General features: G+C 41.3%; 1 protein-coding gene across 2 annotated transcripts in view; it reads right to left on the bottom strand.

The window, feature by feature from the left end:
* The window catches only part of LOC144495926 (arf-GAP with SH3 domain, ANK repeat and PH domain-containing protein 1-like), a 274726-nt gene that overhangs the window by 18724 nt on the left and 235703 nt on the right, over positions 1–20299 (bottom strand). For both annotated transcript variants that reach the window (XM_078216746.1, XM_078216747.1), the window contains exons 25-28: positions 16891–17067; positions 4486–4555; positions 2992–3056; positions 1113–1819 (exon numbers count right to left, since the gene is read on the bottom strand). In XM_078216746.1, coding sequence (XP_078072872.1) covers positions 1113–1819; positions 2992–3056; positions 4486–4555; positions 16891–17067 — 1019 coding nt within the window. The remainder of the gene's footprint in view (positions 1–1112; positions 1820–2991; positions 3057–4485; positions 4556–16890; positions 17068–20299) is intronic.

Here is a 20299-nt window from a genome sequence, read left to right as displayed (position 1 = left end):
AAACAGGCAAACTAAGCCTTAGTGAAACCAAATTACCCAAACATTTAGTGGTCTTCAAAATTTTCAATGTTTTGTCAAACTGTAGAACTTTTTGTTGGGAAACAATAATGGTGCACTAATGGCAGTAAGAGAAACTAAAGAGGCCTTGTATCCTGCAAAGTGGAGCAAAGCTTCTTATTAACATGACTGCTTGCTGTGAAGTTCTTAAAAGCACCTTGACCTAATTGGTCTTCCCTCACATCCCCAAGATGAACTAAGTTTTTGCTTGTAGAAAAAAGAACAATTCATTTCCTTCGTACGAGAGACCATAAGTAAATCATAGAATAGAATGACAGAATGGTTACATTACAGAAGGTAGTCATTTAGTCTGTTGAGTCTCTACCAGCTCTCTGCCAAAGCAATTGAGTTGGTCCCACTCCCCTACAAATCTTTACTCTTCAGGCACTTAACCAATTCCCTTAGAAAGTCACGATTGAATCTGCCTCCATCACTCCCAGTCAATGCATTACAAATCCCAAGTTAAGTCACGTTACAAAAAGGTTTTTGCAAGTCACCTTTGGTTCTTTTGCCAAACTAGTTAAAAATCTGCCTCCTCTGATTCTCTTTCTACCTATCCTTTCCTTCTATCCACTTGTCTAGACCAATCATGATTCTACCAAATTTCCTCTCAACCTTGTCTTCTCTAAGGAGAACTACCTCAACTTCTCCAATTTATCCATGTAATTGAAGCCCCTCATACCTGGAATCATTCTGGTAAATCTTTTCTTCACCTTCTCTAAAGCATTTACATCCTTCCTAAAATGTGGTGACCAGAGCTGAACACAATGTTTTATGAACGTTCATTATAACTTTCTTGCTTTTGTACTCTGTACCTCTATTTGTAAAGCCCAGGATCCTGTATGCCCTGTTAATCACTTTATCAACCAGCCCTGTCAACTTTAATGATCAGAGCACAAAACCCCCAACCCTTCCGTCCCCTCACTCCCAGTGTCTCAATTAGTGTTTGCTAGTCACTCTGTCCAACCCCCTTCCCCAAATTAGTTAGCCTTTATCCATTTCCCTCCCTAAATTCATGACTACAGATTACATTGAACATAACAAAGTACACTTACTGCATTTATCTTTCTAGGAAGGGGCACAGGGGTCTCAGGAAGACTGGGCGATGTACCATTTGCATCTTCGGATGGCTGTCTCTGCAGTGTGTCTCCTATCAGCGGTTTTGGAGAAATCTCTTGAGCCTGTTGCTTTTGAGATACCTCCCCAGGCTGGGGCTTTTGGATAACTTCGACATGGGATTTTTGAGGGATTTCTCCTGGCTGTGGCTTCGGGGGCAGATCTTTGGGTTTTTGAGGCAGGTCTCCCAGATGCGGCTTCTGGGGCAGGTCTATTGTGTGTGGCTTCTGGGGCAGGTCTCCCAAATGAGGCTTCTGGGGTAGGTCTCCCAGATGTGGTTTCTGGGGTAGATCTCCTGTGTGCGGTTTCTGGGGTAGGTCTCCTAGGTGCGGTTTCTGGGGCAGGTCTCCCAGGTATGGTTTCTGCGGCAGGTCTCCCAGGTGCGGCTTCTGGGGCAGGTCTCCCGGGTGAGGCTTCTGGGGCAGGTCTCCCGGGTGCGGCTTCTGGGGCAGGTCTCCCAGGTGCGGCTTCTGGGGCAAGTCTCCCGGGTGAGGCTTCTGGGGCAGGTCTCCAGGATGTGGCTTCTGCGGCAGGTCTTCCACATGTGGTTTCTGGGGTAGATCTCCCAGATGCGGCTTCTGAAAGGTCTCTGGACTTGATTTATCTACTGAACTGTGATGGATGCTATCAATCTTTCTCAGAGACACTAGAAGTAGAGACGAGTATTTAGATTAGTGTTCTTCAGTTAAAATGCTCACTGTGATTATAAAATTAAACATCATCATATATCTTCTACTCTTTAGCAAAACGTGCCAACTATGGAGCTTGTGGAAATCATTCCACAAACAAATAAAATGTAACGAGACAAATCATATGAAATTGTTGCTATGAAATGAAAATCAGTTATAATCAAAATATAAAACTTTTATTTTAACACACATCTTATACATTTAATTCGTTCAGGGGATGTGGACTTGGCTGGCTGTGCCAGCATTTATTGCCCATTCCTAATTGCCTTGAGAAGGTGGTGGTGAGTTGCCTTCTTGAATCGTTGCAGTCCATGTGGTACAGTTACACACAGTGCTATTAGGGAGGGAGGCCCAGGATTTTAACCCAGCAACAGTGAAGGAACAGTGAAGAAACGATATATTTCCAAGTCAGGATGGCTTGGAGAGGTACATTCAAGTATTGATGATCCCATGTATCTGCTGCCCTTGTCCTTTAAGGTAGTATCGATTGTGGGTTTGCAAGGTGCTGCCTAAGGAGCCTTGGTAGTGGAGAGGATGGCTGACTTCACTTCAGAGTGTCCACAGCATTTTCACTTGAGGGGGGGCTGAAAGTAAGGGCAAGGCTAAGATGCAGGGCTCTCAGCAACAGAGAGATCTGCTAGGATCCTATGCATGTGCTGTAGTGTTTCGTGAGCCACAGCAAAGCCAAGAGATAGGAGGTTTATGTGAGCACCATTTGTTGGAAATTCTGGAAGATAGTATTTATAAGATTAAGAATTTGTGTTTTTATATTAGAAATGTTACTTTCAAGGGCATAATATGAGTGGATAGGGAAAAAGCTTCATGCTCAAAGGCTTTCGAGTTTTGTAAGGGTGTGATTGCTCTTATGTTCTTTCACAATGTAAAATATGAACTATTTGGAAAGCTTTACACCCTACAGGGCATTGGACACATGCCAGATACAAAAATCTTAATGAACCAGATTCCACACACATTTTCCTAAATATTTTGCTGACAGAGTAGCAAATAATGCACATCAGTAAAAAAGGTTCCAATGTAAGAGCCAATTATGAAAAATGTTACAATATAGTATTAATTTATACAATTAAATATTTGAAGCCAAATTCAACTTGCACCCATTTAACCTTACCTTTTTGAGGTAGTTTTGGAAGCACGCGTGGGCCTAAGGCAGTTTTTGTGGTTCCAGTTCCAGTACTGTATAAGCAAATGAAAGACAACGCCAAGTTAAAATACTGGTAACTATCTATGAAACATGCTTCCAAGATCAAAATAAAAGTGCACAATCTCTTGAAACTCCCATTCTATATTGTCCAGTAGCCATGGGTAGTAACATTTCTTCTGCACTTATCATTTACAGCATTGTCAAATATTTATGTTAAAATCTATCAAACTATATCTTCTATAACACAAACAAAATATATTACAAATATGCTTCTTTTTCTGTGGCACACGTGCAAAGGCCACGGTTAAATTTTTTGGGAGACAAGAAGGAACAAAGGGCCACATTTCAAGTCCAAACAGAACCATCTGGACACAACTTTGCTGTTGCTTGCAAATGATCTGGTTTCACAAATTCCTGCTAATAATGAGAATTTTTAAATTTGTGAATTTCAATCCAGTTTAAAGTTATGATAACACTGTAAACTCTAGTTCTTCTAAGTATAATGTTACGCAAGTAGTATCATCATATTGTGGAGAGGATTTACAGTGTTCAATGTTTCCTTTCCGCAGGGCTTCTTGAGCTCAGATGAGGAACCCGATAGAAAATGTGAATGATAGATGGGTTGCAAGGACGAGTTGACCATTTACTGAGCTTCCCACAAAACTGGTCTTGCTGGAAATTGGAAGTTGAGATCATGAAGCAATGAAGATGAGCAGTTGGATAATTGACAGGTTGAAACACAAGTGCCTACATATTGACAAGAGAGAACATTCTGTGGCTGGAGCCTTGAAAAAAGGCAGATCAATACATTGGAGCAATATTGAACTGTATGAGAAACTATTTAATTTCTGTACATTGCTCAATTATAAGAAATATTAGGATTACCACCCACACCATTCAATAAAATGCTTGGGCAAACACTGAAGTAAATAATCTCCATTGTGGCAAATCAATTTATCTTAGATGAACATCTGCACACAAAATATTTAGCTTGTAAAGTTATGTGCATGATATACAGACTTGACTGTATTTATTCATTCTTTCTTTTTCCTGGCTCCCAGAATCCATTTTTGAGGTGAAAAAGCTGACCTATTTTTAAGCCCAGAATTAGACTGATGCAAAATGTGATCTGACCAAGGCTGCCACATGAGTGAAATGGTTGATAGCCCATTATAGAAACACTAATATTATTATGCCAATCAATTACCTTAACTCTCCTTTCAGAGAATTAGAATTATGAAGCATTTAAACTCCAGTGATCATGAAACAAATGTGATCTTTAACACTTCAACTCCTTTTCTGAGAAACCTAAAACTGTAACAAAGTTCTTATTTTTGAGTTGTAAAACAATTGATGGGAGTTTTCCAGCTTCAGCAAGTTTTTTTTCTCCTTATGTTAGGATTGGAGGGTTCAAATATAATTTGTTTAAAAGTCAGCCAGATACAAATAGTCTACACTTACCTCGATTGTTGAACCAATCCTTCAAACTTATTTCCTGTTCGGTTTGGCTGTGGGGGACCAGAATCTGTGCCTAAGAGACAATTATATTTTGTTTGGTTTAGCATTAATTTAGACAGGAATACTGAAACTTACAATGACAAACCACCAAAAATGGATGCCAGCACATTCTGATACTAAAAATGAAGCATCAGTAAACACTGTCCAAAATGTAATTCTCTAATCACTAACTCTAACTCTGCAGCTACTTCAAACTTCATGCATATTTTAGAATCCAGGAATTGCAGTAAAAAATTGGCATATGTTATACACAAAAAATTAACAACAGGGATGAGATCTTCCCCCAAAAAATTCTAAGTGCTGAACAAGCGAGAAAACAGGAGATTTTCAGACCTGTTTTTTGGGCGAGTTTAAAAATGCAATGACAGTCTGTCATTTTTTTGGACAGAAGTGCTATTCTCACCAGTGGCGGGCGGGGGCGGCATTGCGCAGGCGCCCCGATCTCCCAGTGTACTGAGAGATCTCCTGGCACCAACTCTGCACCGTTCCCTGTGCCAGTCCCTCCCTACCACTTTGCCTGCCCCCCCCATGAGCACCTCCCCATCTGCAGAATTCCCACCCTGCCGAACACACCCCATCTGCAGAGATTCCCCCACTCGCTGATCACCATCCCTGCAGAGTATGCCCCACCAATCAGCCCCCATGCAGAGTTTCCCTCCTCCGATCAGCCCCCATGCAGTGCTCCCCCCCTGGCTCTGCTCCCTATATCGCACCATCCCTACTCAGGCCCCAGGGTGCCTGATGCTCCGTGTCAGGCTGGTATTATTGTCCCATGGGCACTGCCCAGCCATCCCCTTGACCCCCAGGGGTTTCAGTGGCCTCCGATCCCCCTGGTGTGGCCATCATGTCTGGTCCCCTTCGGTGGGGACCATGAGTGATTCTCATCAGTGAGGCTGGAAGCAGCTGTGCCAGGCTGTTAATGGCATTAAATTGACTTTGCGCCGTTTTTGGGCACAAGCCAATCACCCCATCAAAACATGGCCAAGCAGGATGGCTTCCGGCGCGAGACCAGTTTCAAAGTCTCATACGCTACCTTCCCGGCTCACTGCGCCGATTGACCGGCCCCATATGTTCACCATGTCGTCATTATTAATTTTAAAATTCCAAAGTACCAGCTTCTCTTATTTAAACCACAGTATTTTTCCTGGTCACCTAGCTCCCAGCATTATTTCACCTTTTAAACCAATTTTTGAACAGCAAGCTAGTTAATTGCCAATTTTATAGATTAATGGTGCAACCGCTAGCACTCCCCACTATTATGGACAGACTCTTAAAGCAGCTTCCAATGTTCATACATGTCCACTTAAATATGAAAATCAGGAAGCTGCTGTTCGATTTGTCTTACTCCTCTATTAGCTTCACTGCACTGGTACCTCACCAAAAAAACTTGCCATTGAAATACATAAAGGGTATGAGGTTGTGGTATCTACTATTTGTTACCCACTAAACATGCCAGAAAAAGTTAGGGCTTGTGCATTCATATTTGTGAATTTTGAACGGCATGATAAATTTCAATTACTGTCAGACATCTATTCAGACACTGAAAATTTACTTCTTCAAATGTGGAGTCTCCTTCCTGTGAAATTTAATTACCATGAGTGGAATTCTCCCAAACAATTTCTAAATGTCATGACAGCGAGGATAACGGAGTGATCCCTGCTGGTCTCTCAGGTGTGGTCTGCAACCCCTCCCCGACATGGGTCGCCTGCACCAAAGCTCTCCCGATGGGTCCCCTATCATGAACCCTGACATGCTCCCACTTCATGCACCCTGACACGCCCCCCCATCATGACAGTTGGAAGAAGCTGGGAGACTCGCAAACTGTTTGGCACCGGATGCAAAATGGACTTTTAAGTGTGTACGCTAATCTCCAGGATTGACGTGATCTACTAACAATACAGTGAGATCGGAGAATCGCCCTCCCATAGATTGCATCAAATACGACAGCCCCAAAAAACTGGATTTTTGCATATAATCAGCATTTAAGTTGACACCCCTTTTTCAGACATGACATGCCTTAATTTTCTGCCTCACAAGATGGCTGCAAGGGATCAAGTAGATGATATGGGATGTGTTGCGAAGATGCGTGGGAGCTTAAGACATGCCCACACAAAGCAAAACCTGCATGATGAATCACAAAAGATGGCGACCACTTACGTAACCAGACTACTTTTTATACTTAGCATACAAGTCAACCCCAATTTTGAGATTTTCTTAGAGGCTTCAAAGGTCAACTTATATGATGACATGAACAATATTGTTGGAGATTTTAAAGAAATAAAATAATTTTTCCTTTGTTTTCTCTCTCTCTCAAATCCATTTTTCCTTTCCCCTCTTTATTTTACTTTCTATACATAATTTACACTAAATTAAATATTTTGCTGTAGACTCTCTAAGCTGGGATTTTATTGTGCATGAGTGCAGGGTTCAAGGGGGCCCAGAAATGCTTGGAAACCTGGAGACTTTAAAAACAGTTTACCAATGCAGCCATTTCATTATCAGATCCTGGGTCACCATTACAGTTAGTTTCAGCAAGCATTATATACTTTGGTGCAGCTAGTTAGATGCAGTTGGATTTTCACAATGGCGACTTGTGCTTCACAAGTGAGCAAGAGCAGATGATAGGCTGCAGTAGAGTGTCAGGTTCAAGGGCACAGGACTCTTTAGGCTTTGCTCATATATTGATAGGCCTTCCAAGTGCATGAAAGTTTGAGGAATTTGTCTCATGTAGGGGTAACATGGTGCTGCAGGCCATTGCAATGATGTTTTCTTCCACAGAAAGACTAGCTAAATGCAGAGAACATCAAATGTAGAAATCGAATGAGTGCATACAAGCCTTCAAACAAGGGCTTACATACACTAGATGAAATATTAAATGAGATAAACAAATCCTTAAGCCTTTCAGCACCTCACTGATCTGCAGTAAATTATTTTCCACCACAGTGATAACAGGAAAGTGCAGCATGGACAGGAGAGTGATGATAGTCTGATATCATGGCTTTCACTCGAGTTTCGTTAGATTCTCGTTCTAGAAGAGAATTCACCAGGCAAAATGGTCTTTGTTCAAAAAAGATTTATCTGCTAACTATTTACAAAGGTTTAATAAGACTAACATATTGCTAGAGCTGCCCTCTGAGATACTACTCAGACATCCTCTTGCAATAAATGACATCACTATGACATTGCTTTCTTTGCACATGCTCAGAATGTGTGCTTTACATCTACCCCAACCCCTCTCCCCTTGTCTTTATTCCCATTCTTTTTTACACATACTCCCTTAAACTTCGTCCCAAAGTCTGTTCTCTTCAAGGGAATATCTCTTTGGTGATTTCACCAATTTCCCTGAACGTGTATGGAACTCCTGGGGTAGATGGCATGTTCTGGCTGCTTTGAGGTCAGTTTGAGAGATCTGTCATTCCTGGTCTGCTTTGTTTGTGGCCTGAGCTGGTACGATCTCAGTTGTAGTAGTTTTTCCAATTGCCATACCTGCATGGTGAGGACTCTGTTCCATACCTTTTCTTCTCTTCCCAGAATCAGAAGGTTTCGAGGTCTATGCCGCTGGTTGAATGTACAAGCCGGGCGTGCGTGGTAGGCTTCTTCTTAATTTGATCATGGTATTCCCCAGTGACATTCGGTAGGAAGGGAAGTTGAATCTTAAGCCTGCGGCCCATCAGGAATTCACATGGGGCAAACCTATTATGTAATAGTGTCAAATGGTAGCTGAGCATAACAAGCTCAAAGTTGTTATTCATCTTCAAGAGGTCTTTGATGATGTATACTCCTCATTCAGCTTCTCTGTCAGCCTTAGGTTATTTTGGGGCATGCACAAATCCATATGACTTTGTGAAAGATTAAAAGCACTCATTGGTAAACTGTGGTCCATTATCAGAGATGACTACATCCAGAATGCCATGTGTAGAGAATATTTACTCAACAAAGTAATAACAGCATAAGAGGTTAGGCCATGAAGCTTTTGCATCTCTATGTTGAGGGAATAACAGTGGGCCACTAGAAGAAAGATTTTCCCTTTATAGTCAAGCAAATCCATGCAAAGGCATTCCCAAGGCCTTTACGGGAAGAAAGAGGGCAAGAGCGGCTCTTTCTGGTCCTGCCTGTGGATGGTATAGATGTGGAGGTATTTACCCTCCACATACTATGCAGTAGCATTGCAGCATGAGGAGTTTAAGCCGGAATCTCTGTACCAAAGCTGGATTCCATCTGTTCAATTGAGTCTGAAATCCCTGGCCACCGTACAGACTGCTGTGTCCTGCCAAGATGTCCTTAGTGGATCTTCTAGAGGGCCACTAGACAGAGAGCATGTGGTACCACCACTATTCTATTATACAGGAGGTCGTCTATGATGCTAAAATGGTTCCACTGTTTGAAATATTGTCTGAGGATGAGGTTGCTTGGGTTGTACTGTGGCCATCTATCAAAGCAGAAACGGATGCACTTGTCATCTTCTGTTTGGCCGTATGAAATTTGTGCAGCGTCTGAGCTGTTATCATGAATTATCTGGTTGTTAAGGCTGTAAAGGCTGCCACTTCTGTTATGATAGCCATGTCTTCCTGTCCTGGATAAATGGTGGGTATCCTGGACAGTGTATTGAGTGTAATGGTATTTACCCTCCACATACTATGCAGTAGCATTGCAGCATGAGGAGTTTAAACCGGAATCTCTGTATCCTGGGTGGTATCTTTGCGATTTCCTTTATGTTTAACAATGTTACTAATGACTTACGATTGGTCTCAATCTTAAAAAAAAGAGGTCCAGTACATAATCAGAGAATATCGCTCATGCCCAAGTTGCTGCAGCTTTTCTTTTTGATAATAGCACAGTGCTGTTCCGTGTCAGCTAATAGCCTGGTAGTAAACTGGCCTTCTTTTGCCATCACTTTGGACCTGGAATAGCACCGTTCCAAGTCCCGTTGCAGATGCATCAGTTGCCACCATCATGAGAGATTCTAGGTCAAAGTGGGCTTGGACTTCTGAGGTTAGCATCCTTTCAATTTGTTCAAATGACCACAGTTGATCACCTGTCCAGTACTACACCTGGTCCTGTCATAAAAGATGTCGGAGGGGTTCACTTATCTGCGCTAAGTGAAGCAGGAACTTGCCTCGCTGTTTGACCATGCCCATAAACCTTTGGTGCTCTGTTACATTTATGGATGCCAGACATTCCCTTATTATCATTGTTTTTTTTGGAGGGTCGACAGCTTTGCAGTTGCTTGGATAATGTGTCCTAGGAACTTTATCACAGGCCTAGAAAACTTACATTTGTCACTGAGCGTCAAGCCAGGCTCTTCCTATATTAGGAAGACTTCCCTGACCGATTTGTCATGCTGCTTTGTTGACCCATGGAGCAGATAATGCTGTCAATATCCTGCAGTGTACTGGACATTGTTCTTTGGAATATTTCGGGGCTGCCGTGATGCCGAACGGCTGATGGTTGAAACAGTATTGTCTAAAGGACATAATAAAACTAATTAATAATTTTGACCTTCAGTTCAATGGCAGCTGTTAGCATCACATTTGGTGAAGATGGTGCTCTTGACAAGTTTGACAAAGTTCTCATCCACTGATGCCATTGGATGCATTTCTCTTTCAACTGCCTTGTTGAGGTGTGTTAGATCAACACAGATACAAATGGAGCTATTGGGCTCCATTGGTACCATACAAGAGCACCACTGGTTTAGTGACAAGTGAAATGACTCCTTGTTGCAGCATTGCCTCAAATCTCACTTTTTACCCCTTTTAGAAGTGGATGTGGGATTTTCCTTGGTGTGAATAGTCAAAGGTGTATAGCATCTGTTTTAAGTGGAATGTGATACATGATGTTACAACCAGACAAGGAGGGATCGTCCAACTCCCCTTTATTCAGCCTCCCTGGTTGGTCAGAACAAAGGGTTTTTGAAATTTATTTTTCCTGTAGATCTTCACACCCCCAGGCATGAAATTCCATGTTAGGGCAGCTCTGCAGTGCAATCATTGCAGGAACTTTTCAGAAAAGTGGGTCAACTTACAATGCCAGACATCAGGTGTGGAATCTTCCCATCCCGCCCACCACGGGAATCGTAGCGGTGGGACACGGGCCATGCAAAGGTCTGTTGACCTCAGGCAGGATTTTCTGATTTTGGGGTAAGCGCAGCCGGAAAATCCCCAGATGACTGGTGGTAGCCATCTTTAGTTGGTGTCTTTTCTTGCATCCTTAAGGTGGCAAGTTCTCTTTAAACAATTCAATGTTTTTGGTTAGCTGGTGAAGTTATAGGTAGATCTCACCCATTCACAATTTCCTATTGTTGACGTAGCAGCAGTCCTCAGCTTACCTAAGCCTACAAAGAGTGTGGGAAATTCTCTCCTAAATTCATTCTCTTCTCTCTCACCAACTTTTATAATCAGGTTTAAAGCTACACAGTCGAGAGTATGCTTGATTAGGGATGACGAACAATGTTTCAGGAATTACTCTATATTTTAGTGTTGTCTCTAGTTGGCCTTGAATAATTAATTTGGTCCCCCCCTAGACCCTGGGGTTAAATAAAGGATGCATTGTTGCAGTGTCACTTTATTTAAGCTATGAAATTCTGTTAGATAGCACTGAGACAGCAGCTCCCTGAATTTGCTCAGATTCCCATTAACTTCAATGTCAACATTCCAAAACTGATTTTGATCTGTCTCGATTTCTCCCAGGAAGGTGTTTCCTGCTTGCCAAGGTCTAGGATTTCTTGAACGGATATTCTTTTAACAGAGTTCTCCGTCTGCCTTATAAACACGGATTTGCTGGAATGACAGACCATGTTTAAATGGCCACACTCAAGGTAGTGTGCAATCCGGGTGAGGCATTATTCCCATCAATGGACTGTTTTCGGGAAATTTCCATTGCACCTCGAACAAGGGCCTTATTCGACCTCTTTGACCCACCTGGCCATCTGTCAAAGAGATTCTCAGCTAAAACATCAATGACTATTCGCTCTCTGATCAGGTCATCTTTAGTGTCCCATACTCACAATTTGGGTCTAGGCAGTACAAGTCATTGATGAATGGGTCAATTCCTTCACTCTGTTTCTGACTTCACCAGTTAAACTTGCCATCTCAATAACAGTATTTTTACAAGGGTGAAATATGAGTCAGAGACTCTGATGACAACCTCATAGGGGGCTGTCTCTTTGTTCACCCCCTCCCCCCCCATCTGGCGAGCATGTTGTCTGTTATGATCCCAACAGTATATTATAAAATTCTAACGTGATCATTGTTCTCTTAATTGCAAGCCCTGAGGTGCTGTGGTATCAGATCAAAGGTTTTTGCCAATTTTGCTTTTGCTCAGCCTGTCTGGGGCCTTCAATACTTTGAGAAGATTAGCCATCGCTCACCCGGAACCAAGATTATCTTTTCTCACGATGTGTGTCCTGCTGGTCATCGGATTGATGGCATTTTTGGTGGTCTCTGGTGCGGCTGTTGGGTTGGTCTCAAAGTCCTTCACCCACTGTGCTGTACTGTTGCTGGGCTTCACTGGTGGTATTTCATACCATTTTTTACTATTCTGCTGTAGGTGTAGTCGTTGCTGCCTCCATCTGTTATCATGGATTTGTCTCTGGATTCGTTAACTTATTATTCTAGAAAGGATTTACATGCTACCTATTTACATAGGTTAAATAAGACTAACAGCTAGAGCTCTTCTCCGATATGCTACTCTGACATCTTCTCTGTGAGTAACATGACTGCAACAGAGCTTCTTTTGCACATGCTTTGTATGCTCTTACTAGAGTTAACTCTTCACAGAAAATGAACAGGGACTCCACTCAAGTGCTTCCATTTCTCATCTGTTGCCTGCAAACTCAAGCGCAGCCAGTACCTGGCATGCTGCCTCATGTCCTAATGGCTCAGTCTGTCCCTTGCACAGATAAGGCGGAACAATATTTGGCAAGCCCCTCAGGCATCAAACCCAAAGGACATAATCTAAGAACAACTCAAGGGATCTGCGTAGCATGTCTCTTTCTACTGAAACCAGTCTGGTTACACCACATTGAGGCAACAGGAAAAGGAAAAGATTTGTGGTTGCATAAGGATATGCACCTGGATTCCCAACACACCTTGTATGGTTAAATCCTATTTGTCCATTTCATGCACATAAATATTCTTTTGCACCATTTTTCCATGTTGCCATTTTTAGCTGTTGGTTGGCAAGTGGCCTTTTTGGTTGTTTGATGAAAAACAGCTGAATTGACAGCAACCAATGGAGGGGGTGTGAAATGGATGCTTGATTGTTTGGTGGGGGTGTGGAGGTGGAGTGGGGCAAAGATGGCTTATGCATAAGCTTGTGTGATCCATGTGCATGTACGGTGAAACCCTTTGGAGGCAGTGGTGTAGTAGCATTATTGCTGGACTAGTGATCCAGAAATGCAGGGTAATGCTCTGGGGACCCGGGTTCGAATCCTACCATGTTAGATGGTGAAATTTAAATTCAATAAAAATCTGGAATTAAAAAGTGTAATGATGACCATAAAACTCATCTGGTTCATTAACATCCTTTAGGGGGAAGGATATGTGGTTCTTACCTAGTCTGGCCTACATCCACAGCAATGTGGTTAACTCTTAAATGCTTTCAGGGATGGACTATAAATGTTAGCCCAGCCAGTGACACCCATGGACAAATAACACAAAACCTTGGAATAATAAGGGCACCCTGGGCAGAAAAGTGCTTCACTGGTTTTGTACCCCTTTCACCACCTCAGACTCTCTCGTCTTCCTTCTCATCCTCTCAACCAGGTTCACTGCTCTTCGCCCTGGTCTTTCTGTAGGTCAAACATTCGCTGCTATGCAACGTTGTGCATCATCATCATTTTGGAGACCGTGGCTAGTGCATACTGAAGGATATCTCCAGGTTTGTCCAGGCTTGTTTGTGGACACATCAAATATATGGCATTCACTCTTGCACTTTAGGATTCATTCCTTTGGCTTCTGAGAGGTATCATCAACTATTTGTTAAATGGGTATCCTCCGACTCCAAGTAGCAGCTGGTAATTCTGTTGCTAGTCATCTTGGTTCTCATCCAAAGTCCAAACTAAGGCAGTGTAAGCAGAACCTGTGCTAATTTAATAATTCAGAACTCCAAACCACCATATTGAGTTCAGCACAAGTACTGTGAACAAATCTTTTCCCATAAGCAACTAAGAAAGAAGCTGTCAGCACTGAATACTCATGGCAAATTTCTGGATGTTCTTTCAGTCTTCTAATTTGTTGCCCTGCACTCACCTTGCTTTCACTGGCAACACTCTGACGCCTGGGAGACCAAAAGCTAAAGTTAAAGACCTAAGTCAATATTGTTCTAATTAAACAATTAACAAATGTTAAGTGGCAAACTACTTCTTATGAAGAGGATACTTTTATGCAGCCTAATGCATTGCAATGAAACCTGGAAATCGTGGTGCACTGTCAATTTTACCTGTTTAAATCCCTATCCACTCCCAAAAATCTCTCAGTTCCATTCATTAAAATCCAACTCTGTGGGTCTCAGTGAGGACTCTACAATCTGAGTGGTTTGCCAGACACAATGTTGCTTTCCCTGCTCACAAATCCCAGACTGGCCTGAGAGTCAATCCAAAGGCACTCAAATCTACAAACACACTCTTGTGTTTGTAGATTTGTGTCTCCTGTCTTTTTCATTACGGTCATATTTGGCTCAGAGAAATAGTGATGTTCTGGTTACAATGGATGATCTATTGCGTATCCTCCTTTTCTAAGGTTGGGAGGACATGGTGATAAGATATATTAGCAAAAATAAAAGTGTGTTTGTAAAAAGGGCAAAAGCATCAACAATTCATCAAACATTTTTTGAAATTAGCTATGGGTATAATGTTCCTCATTATTCGAAAGATGTTCAACTTCCACATACAAATAGAATTTACAACATCCAATGGGGATGAAAATAAATCAACAAGGGTGTCCTTTAAGAAATTTGAAACCCTGCCAAATTATGTTTGTTGTTTTTTCCCCCCACGCTTATACATTTAGTGCCTTATTCTAGATCACTTCTCTCTTGGACAGAGTGTGAACACTTGACCAACAGTATAACATGTAAAATTTAAAATCTAACAGTTGCAACTATAACCCGGTCACAACAAGGAGTAGGCTGTGTTTATGGTGGGTGAAATCTTTTCGAACAATGAGCAAAACATATAATAGGCAATGCAGTATTAATCATCTGGCCTCCACCGCAGAATGATTATAATAAAGTGGTACGGAATACTACCAGTGGGAGTCTAAATACGAGTTCAGCCTGCGTTAAGCACCACTATTAAAGTGCTTCCTAGAATTCTAGATACAGCACAGGAAGTCATTTGGCCCATCTTGTCAGAGCTACTAATTCACCCCACTTCTCTACTCTTTCCCCTTTTTATTTAATCTTGCATGTTTTTCTCCTTCAAGTATTTATCCAATCCCTTTTGAAGGTTGCCATTGAATCTGCTTCTGCCACCCTTTCATAACTTGCCGTGGAATTTATTTTTTGTGTCATTTACATTAATACAGTATGCTTTTATTACCAATCCTTCTACCACTATAAATAAGGGTTATAGTTATATTATTCTATCAAAACCCTTCATGATTTGACCATCTTTGTCAATTCTCGTTTTAATCTTCTTGTTTTGAAGAAACAATCGCAGATTCTCTAAGTCCACATAGCTAAAGTACCACATTCCTGGTTCCAAGCCAAAGATATTTGTACATCATTCAAAACGGTGTTCTCAACATGCCTTGTCACCTTCAAAGATTTGTGTATGCCCACCTCCAGGTCTCTCTATTCCTGCATCACCTTTAAAATTGTACTTTTTTGTTTTTATGGCCTTTCCTCATGGTTTCTACCAAATGCATCAAGTCACACATCTCCACATTCAATTTCATTTGTTATGTGCTTGCCCATTTCGCCACTCTATACATCCCTGAAGTCTGTTACTATCCTTCTCACTGGTTATTACATTTCTGACTTTTATGTCATTTGCAAGCTTTGAAATTATGATCTTTATACCCAACTCTGCGCCATGAATATATATCAAAAAGAGCAGTGATTCTAACAGCACTGATCACTGGGTGACACTCTACTTCCCTCCAGTCTGAAAAACAGGTGCTCACCACTACTCTCTACTTTCTTTTCTGAATTATCTCCTTTAATATCTTTCAGTTATATCTCCTTTAATTCTAAAGTGATTTCTCTCAGCTGTAAAATCAGATTAATCATGATTAGTTAATGTTCCCATTTTACTCCCAGGTGTCCAAAAGGAAAAACTCTTGGAATGTTGGCTTACAATGTGACAATCAATAATGAACTAACCTTTTGTGCTAGATTTTGTTCTTCTAGGAATGATACGAGTTCCAAACTGAATGATCTTTAGTTACTGATGGGTTTACCCGAGTGCTTGTTATTCTCGGAAACACTGATGGTTTTACTGGAGCAGAAACTGACAGCTCACTTCAATGAACTGATAGTTCATTTGAAAGTAATTAATATGAAGTGTTGAAGAAATCTCTAATCAGCACACTCTGAATGACTTTAAATAAAAAAATCAGTCCTCTAAATTTTGGCCATGATTTTATGACAAGCTCCTCTTTTACCATCTTTTACAGCCAGGGATCCAAAACATCAAAGTCCGTTCAAACAGCTTCCCACCAGAATTTCCTAAAATGTTTGAATAGTAATAAGTTGAGTCACTGATGGTGATTGAATGGCGTTTCTCCTTCCTGGCTCTTGTGCATGCTCTCTAGGTAAGTGAGTTATAAAGGAAGGCATCGTTTCATCTTTTCCTATAACTTAAATTCCTAACAACTTAAGTCATCTTTGTTCTTAGCAATAAAGTCTATCTTGTGACTGGCGAGTGTAATTGCACATAGTACTCAAGATTAGGTCAGGCCAATGCTTTTTATGCCAGCCAGAACCATAAATGAGGGCTCACAATGACTTTGGAAATTGTTGGTACCAAGTCATGATGTCTCAGATTCTCCCACGTTATTTCAAAGTGTACCACATAGAAGGATAATACATAATCAAAAGTGTGATGAACAATGGGAGAAAAAAAAGTGCAGTCCAGAATGACAGCTTACAACTGAGCTGGTGATAAACATTTACCCAAAGTAACAATGCAAGGGTGTCAATTTCTTCACTTGTCAAAGTCCCCAGATAATTTAGTTTCCATGCACTGATGACAGCAAATTCCTTCATTCGGTGGAGGTTCAATAAACCAGGAAAAATTAACTTTTTGATGTTTTTCCCTTTTACATCATTTACTTTGAAAAACAATAATACAATTTTCTGCTTCCTACATTAATTTTACTTAATCAGCTTAATAGAAGAAAAACTTACCCCAAGGAATCAGACCTTTATTCTGGGGACCATGAGGTAGCGGGCTTGGTGGGTCAGATAAGGTTCGTTTGTGTCCAGGGGGTGGGGGTGGTGGTCTCTTCTTTGATAGAGTGGAGCTGCCGGTTGTGACCTGGGGACCTACAGGAAGGATTGAAGGAGGGACTGGGCCGTGTGGAGCTGGAGAAGCACAAAAACATAGCTGACTACTGCACAATATGTTAAGAGCAGTTAAGAAAGCAAGCAATAATGGTGCGATGGAGGATCAAAATTAAATGCAAAATAATTGACTTCTTCCTGTCCAAACTAACTAAAACTGATGAACAGAAAGCAAATTCTCACTTGAAGGTAGTAATGGTGATCATCTAATTAAATATATACACAATACATGCATACCTAGCATTCCAAATGTTATTTGTACAAGATATCAGTTTCAAAATTTGTTAGATTTAGGATTAGAAACAAAAATAAATTGCTCTCGACAGATCACTCTTGGTAGTGAATATTAATGATGACCGGTATCTGCAAGTGGATTCTCAAACTTAAATGTTTTTTTTCGCTGTCTTTTACAAAGTGTCAACTCCAACTCAGAAGGTTCAATCACTAAATCCAGGCTGTCACTCAATGCATTATTAGGGTAGAGCTGCATCATAATACAGCAAAATCTTTATTATCCAGCTTGCGCTGGATTAATGTGCTGATTAATCAAAAATACAAATTAATGGAGAGTTCCATTTACCAATGGAATAATGTGCAATGTCTGTAGCATGAACTAAAATGGAAGAATCAAAGAACAGCATTCTCTTTACTTGTAATTTTTAACAGTGCATTAAAACAAAGTATAAAATAATACAATATAACGTCTTGAGTTCTGATAACTTCATAATTGCTTCCGGTTGGTAAATACATGTTAGGGGAACATCAGAAATTCCAGTCATTACAGCATTCTGGTTTGTAGAGTGCCGGATAACACAGAATTTACTGTAGCTACCTCAGGTACAAAAACAAGCCTCATTCTGCCTGTTAAGGTAGATGTAAAACACTTATGAACAGTAGAAGAGTTTTTCCAATGCCCTAGTCAATCAGCAGCCCTGAAACAACACCAACAGAAACAGACTAACTGGCCATTTATCTTATTACTATGTATGGTACGTGGCTCAACGTATATTTGTTTTCATGTCTGTCTATATAAAATGGAATTGCTATACTTTAAACGTTACTCCTTAACTGCAAAGTCATTTGGTACATGCCAAGAATGCTGTCTAAATGCACATTCTCTTTCCTGTGCATCTAAATGAAGGCGTAATATGCAAAGTTCGGCCCTCCCTGTAAAAAGGGCTGTGTCACTATGGGACTAGCACACACGCCCCCCCCCCCCCCCCCCCCGCAGCAGTAATGGAACTTTCACCTCCATCTGGCCAGGGGTGGAGGGTTAAATGAGAGTTGGTATGATCCTACCCAACAGCAGCTCGCATAATGAAAGCTGCCAAATTACCTGCTTTGCTTCCATCTTGCCCTGCCATACATTAAATGTTAGCAGAAGTGGAATGAGAACCCTGTAGTGGCCAATAATTGGATACTTAGATGCCTCAATCGGTCCTGGGGCAGGTGGGCTACCTGGCACCTTTCCCTTTCATATTAACTGGGAGACAGGCCAGTGATGTGCAGGAAGACAATCGGAAGGCCACCCGCTTTATTTTGCAAGCCCGTGCCTTCAAAAATACGAGCGGGGAGCATAAAATACAGCTCCATAGCTTAGGTTTTCCAATATTTGCTCCTTGTAAGCATGACTTTGCTGGGAGCACACAAGTGTAGAAATATTCACCATCCAATGCCAAAAAGATCTTTTTTGTTTTCTTTCTTTTTTAATTTTTCACAAAGCTAAAATTATGTGCTACACACTATTCTGCCCCAGAAAGATTTTTAGGATTCACCTTTGTTTTAGGATGACCATTCATCCATCAATGCATTACATCAGATATCTGGGCCTATGTTTGATTTTACATTTGTGAAGGAAAATGATAGTTTACTAAAGCTTTGTTTCATGAACAGATTCTGGACTGTTAGAAATTAAATTAAAAATGCAGCAAGATTTATATTTTTTGCCAAGTCCTGTGGATACATTGGAATAAAAATACAACTTGTATTGTTACGTCAAGTTCAAAAGGGCATAGTTAAAAAATCAGTAGGTCAGTTCCTTTATAAATATCAATGCTTGAGTTTTCACACCAGAAATCTGAAACCACCTAGCTAATATCTATCCTTTCTAGCAATATGAAAGCAAAATACTGCAGATACTGGAAAGTTGAAATAAAAATTGAAAATACTAGAAATAGTCAGCAGATCAGGCAGTATTTGTGGAGAGAAACAGAGTTAAGCTTTCAGGTCGATGACCTTTCATCAGAGCCAAAGAAAGATAGAAATAATGGAAGGGGGAGCCATGAGGTGGAGATGTCGGCGTTGGACTGAGGTGGACACAGTAAGAAGTCTCACAACACCAGGTTAAAGTCCAACAGGTTTATTTGGAATCATGAGCTGCTCCTTCATCAGGGGGAGAGGCAGGAACAACAAAAGGGAAGGTCTATAATAGGGTGCAGAGCAAGGGAGATTTAATGACAAAAGGTTTCATTTTACTTAAGCCAAAGAGAGTGGTAATGGGTAAAAGCCATGAAACCTTACTTCCAGCATTTTCTGTTTTTATCTTTTTCAGTTTGCCTATAATTTTTCATTCTTTCTTATAGTTATATGTGTTTAATTGTCACTATTTTAATTATTAACAAGTAGCTTGAATCAGAAGTACTACTTTTTCATGTATTGCTTCCTTAATTGCATGCACAAAACAATGGTTTTCTCTTAAGTTAGTAGGACAGCCTCATTAGCCTGCAGAGGCCATATTAATTTGTTCTGCTTTGTGATTGTGAGGTAGTGATTAGTTTGAAGTATATTTATTATCTAGTCAGATATTGCAGCATAATTGGATCAAACTTCCTGGGGGCGATTCTCCCATCCCTTGTGCTAATTTTCTAGCGCAGCGGGCTGGGAGAATAGTGCGTCAGCCGATTCGCGGGATTCCCGCAAACATTCTCTTGCTTCCTCCAGACCCGGATTTCCGGCAGTGTCTGTATGGCGCCGGAAATTGGTTGGGAGGCGGGGCTAGCATTTAAATAGTATTTCGCATACTATTTAAATGCTATTAGCCAGCCTGGGACTGAACTCTCCGGGCCCGCTTGCATCTCCCACCCTGCCAGGAGTATTTCATTCCAGCGGGGTTCAGACTAGCTCCCCACTTTCGGGAACTAATGGGACGACCCCACTGGACTGAAGGGGGGGGGGGCTTCCCAGGGGCTCGGGCTGCGGGGGTAGTGCTCCCTGGGCATGGGCACTCTGGCAGTGCCAGCCTGTGCCCCTGCCA

Source organism: Mustelus asterias, chromosome 7 (genome assembly GCF_964213995.1).
Source record: "Mustelus asterias chromosome 7, sMusAst1.hap1.1, whole genome shotgun sequence".
Lineage (NCBI taxonomy): Eukaryota > Metazoa > Chordata > Chondrichthyes > Carcharhiniformes > Triakidae > Mustelus > Mustelus asterias.
This window is presented reverse-complemented; position numbering and strand designations above follow the sequence as displayed.